General features: G+C 62.1%; 1 protein-coding gene across 1 annotated transcript in view; it reads left to right on the top strand.

Moving 5' to 3' along the window:
• Positions 1-1,052, top strand: part of NAP1L4 (nucleosome assembly protein 1 like 4) — a 40,654-nt gene extending 39,602 nt beyond the window's left edge. The window contains exon 14 of the mRNA XM_025046283.1: positions 184-1,052. Coding sequence (XP_024902051.1) covers positions 184-222 — 39 coding nt within the window. The 3' untranslated portion in view covers positions 223-1,052. The remainder of the gene's footprint in view (positions 1-183) is intronic.
• The last annotated feature ends 3,076 nt before the right edge of the window (positions 1,053-4,128 follow it).

Below are 4,128 nucleotides of genomic sequence, written 5' to 3'. Positions count from 1 at the left end.
GACCCTAAACAGAAGGGGCGGCCCTCCTGTGACAGTGCCGGGCAGGCAGCTCGTTTCTCGTTACTGTCCTGAGCGTGTTCGCGGTGACCGCTCTGTCGGTCAGCGCGAGCGTGGTGAGCCTGGGTGGTCCGCGGCGGCCAAGATGCCGGCTTCTCCACCAGCCCTGCCCTCTCTCGTTGACAGAAGGAGCCCAGCCAGCCGTCCGAGTGCAAGCAGCAGTGAGACGCCAGCGCCGCCCGCAGACGCGTCAGGACTCGGCCCGGCCGCAACAGCCTCACACCCCCGCTGACAGTGCTTCCAGCAACTCGTTTTCAAGTGCATGATTTTCACTTTAACTTTTCCCTTTACCTTATGATTTCGCTTAACCTGTACAGTGGCAACTTTAATGCGTTTCAGAAATAGGTTTAATTCCGGCACCCTCCACGGCCTCGGATGCAGCTCAGTGGACTTCGCAGGCTCTGCTTTTGGGAGCGCCCCAGAGGCCACACCAGGGTGGGGGTGAAAGGTCACTGGTCGCCCAGGGCGGGGGCATCTAGACGCAGTCACCTCACTGCCGCCATCGGACTGATTCTTCTTTCACGCGCTTCGTTCCCCGCCGGCCGGGCTTCGGCCTCTGCCGTCTCTGCGAGCCGCGCGGCGCGGTCCTGTCTTCAGCGTCCTCTCGTTTTCTGTCCTCGGGGTGGGGGTGGGGTGTGGCTCACGGCGCTGAGGCGCGAGCTCGTGTGGTTGGTTCATCCTCGTATTTATTTGTTCTTTCGTGCTGTGAGGGCTTGGGCCGCGTGCCGTCCCTTGTCCTTAGTGTTTCTGAAACCATGTTTGTGGCTGGAGACCTGACGACGTGGCCACACGGAGGGGGTGGCATCTTTTCTGGAAGCGAGGCCTGCGCAGGAGGAACAGCAGTCCTGCCGCTCGCTGCTGCCCCGGGGGCTGGTGTCCGGGCCGCGCGGACCACCTCGGCTTCGGGCGGGCGGGGGGCAGAGCCCGGTGCGCCCATCGTCCGTGGCGAGGGCGCGGGCAGGGGGCAGGGGACACAGCTCCTGTTCTGTGTCAGTGCCGCGTCTCGCTTGCTCGTAATGCGGGCGGGGGGCAGAGCCCAGTGCGCCCGTCGTCCGTGGCGAGGGCGCGGGCAGGGGGCACAGCTCCTACTCTGTGTCAGTGCCGCATCTCGCTCGCTCGTAGCTCCTGTTCCTCAGCCCCACGTACACCTTGTCTTAAAAGCCCTGGGTTCAGAGCAGCCTGTTGTTAGCGAGAATGTGGGGTTTTCGAGTGTGACCACGGTCCCTGGCCGCTGTGGGTGCCAGGTCCACACTGTGACCGGGCCTGGAGAGTGCTCAGCCTTACTTATGACACATTTGTAACTGAATACAGCATTTTCAATTTGTACAGAATAGTTAGAATATTCTATTAAAGTTGTGAAACCTGAGTCCAGTGCCGTGTGTGGTCTTTATTGTGGGAGATCGTGGTGGGAGGAGCGGGTGGGCACCACTGTCTGCCCCGTCCCTCCTGGCCTGTCTCTGAGGAGCCCTACGCTGGACATGTCCGGCATTTCTGTCTTCCGGTGTTCTGCTTTGTTCCTGAGGCTTTTAAGCCAGTTTTTAGGAAGAGGCTGCACGTAGCCTGCCCTCTAGGCCCACATCACTGTGTCGGGGTGAGCTTGGGGCCCCCTGGCAAGCCCTCGGCCACCTCAGGAAGGAGTGTGCTCCTGCCCCAGAGGGCCGGTCCTCAGGGTTGTGGGCCTTTTAAACCCAGAAGGTTCCCAGAGAGAAAGGCCTGTTTCTCCTGGCTTCTCGCAGGTGCTTCTCTGCTGGCTCCTCCCGGAAGTACCCGCTGCACGAGCGCTTGCTTGGGACCTCGTGCGACCTGCCCTCCAGGGCCGCCCCCCGAGTGGGAGCGGGCTCCTGGGAAGGGCGAGGCACACCCCAAACAACAGCAGAGCCTCAACATCCTCTGTTTCCGGAGAGCGCAGGCAAGCTGTGTGTCCCTCTAGCCCCGCCAGGCCACTGAGGCCGAGGAGAAGCGGGGACTGAGGTGCCTGCGGGCGCCCCTGTGGTTGACGCTGGTGAAAAGCTCGCTCCAAGGGGCAGGCTGCAGAGAGGGGCCCGCCCACACAGCGCCGCTGGACCTGGACCATCAGGGGTGCTGTTCATCCCCGTTGACCTTGACTCCTGGCATTCAGAATGAGCTTCTATAAGATAAGTGAGAGGTCAGGAAAGAGTACACAAAATGACGTCTTGGGAGCAGCCGGTGCGAGGGCTCCTTGGAGAACAGTCTTTGGGAGAAGCCTGCTGCCGGCTGGCTGCTCCTCCTGCTCCCAGCCTTGTCACCAGTGGGTGGCAGATCTGTGTTCACTAACAGCACCAGCACCTCTCAGGTGCATGCAGGCTGCTGGGCCTCACTGAGTCAGCGAGAGGCTCTTCGGGCCTCAGCTTGGCAGTGACAAGGTCCACAGCTCGGTGTCATGAGGGCCCCTCCTCCAGCAGTGTAGGGCTTCAGAAAAGTGGGCTCCCATCCCCTGTGACGGGAGTCCACACCCTGTGTGTGTACAGTGCACCGCAGCAGTTGGACATGGCCAGGGGACATGGTGAGTCACTTCCTACTCTCAGTGGACTTTGTAGCTGCCAGAACCAGGGTACCCGTGTGCTGCTGGGAACGTCCCCTGGGCTGTGTGATGGACAGGAGCTCATCCATCCTTCCCACTGCTCTGGAAAGTCACAGCGCCCAGGTTTCCCCAGACGAACCAGCCAGGAGGCAGCAGGGAAGGTGGCACTTGGAGCAGATCTGGCTGGTCACTGTCTTGGCCCAGCCCCAGCTGGCTAGGTATGGAGCCCAGAATGCATCCACCACAGTGCCGGTCTGGCTGTTCCTTTGCCTCTGTCCCCACTGATTCCCTGTCATAAGCTGGGGTCAATGGCCAGGCTTCACCAGCCCAGCCCCAGCCCGGATTTGGAGTCGTCCCCCGCCAGGCCCAGACGTCACAGTGTTCCTTCCCAGGGCTCCAGGCGGGCGTCATCCCTGCAGATCTACCGCCCTCTCCCTCTCCATCCTTAGAGCGACTCCCCAGGCCCCTCCTCGTTCCCTGAGAGGCCGTGAGGCTTGTGCTGGTGTCTCTCCTTAGGGCCTGGGTCTCACCTGTCATGGGGCTGGGCCCACAGACTCACTCTAAGCCAGATGACTGGCTCTGACCCAGCTGTCATTTCCGAGCCCCTCCCTGGGCAGGGGCTCCCCAGGTGGCTGGGATGCTTCTGCCAGGGGCTCCCCAGGTGGCTGGGATGCTTCTGCCAGTTGCCAGCAGCTAAAGGTGGGGTGATAGCAGTGCTGGGCCCCCCACAGCAGAGTCGTCCTCAGCGGCAGGAACCCTACAACACAGGGATCTCAAAAGCATGACAGTGAAGCTGGACCCGGGGCCGGGCAGGTGACCCATCTCTGTGACTTCTGGACCCTGCACTGCACAGTGCCTGCCTGGGGGGCGGGACACTGGGAGAAGGAAGTGGCCACACAGTTGTGTCTGCGGCAGGGCAGGCAGGCACACGGGCTGTGTATATGAATTAGACGTCGATGGACCCGATTTTTCAAAAGCCCCCAAATTGAGGTGATTCCACTTAAAATTCTGGTTTTCTCCTTGAGGAGTCAGGAGTTGTGGCCACCCAGTGGCGGGGTCCTCTGTTTACACCTGTGGGAGGTCCACGCGCTCCCCTCTGCAGGGCCTGCCCATCCTGGCGGCCAGTCTGCCGTGTTGGCTTGTGGCCCCATCCTGTGGGCCAAGCGGAGGCCCGGCCTACCCCCTCCCGCTGCCCAGCAATCCTCCTCGGGGCCCACGGGCTCCCCACAAAGCCAGGACCCCTCCCTCAAGGACCAGGTTGTCGGCCAAGCAGAATCAGCCCAATGGCTCCCAGAGCAAGCTGGCCTGGGAGGGTGGAGCCTTTGGCCTCAGCTGGGCCTGTCTTGGTGGTGTTGCTGGCCTCTGACCTACCCTGATGGGTCCCTCTGCTCAGAGAGTGTGCGTGTGTCCCATCTCCACCTGAGTGTCCCATGGGCTGTGGGGAATGCTGGGTGGGCTGCAGAGGGGACCCGGGGAGGGCAGCGGGAGAAGAGCCGTCCGTCATCGGGTTGCTTCAGCTGCACAAAGCC

This window comes from Pteropus alecto, unplaced genomic scaffold (assembly GCF_000325575.1).
Source record: "Pteropus alecto unplaced genomic scaffold, ASM32557v1 scaffold43, whole genome shotgun sequence".
Lineage (NCBI taxonomy): Eukaryota > Metazoa > Chordata > Mammalia > Chiroptera > Pteropodidae > Pteropus > Pteropus alecto.
This window is presented reverse-complemented; position numbering and strand designations above follow the sequence as displayed.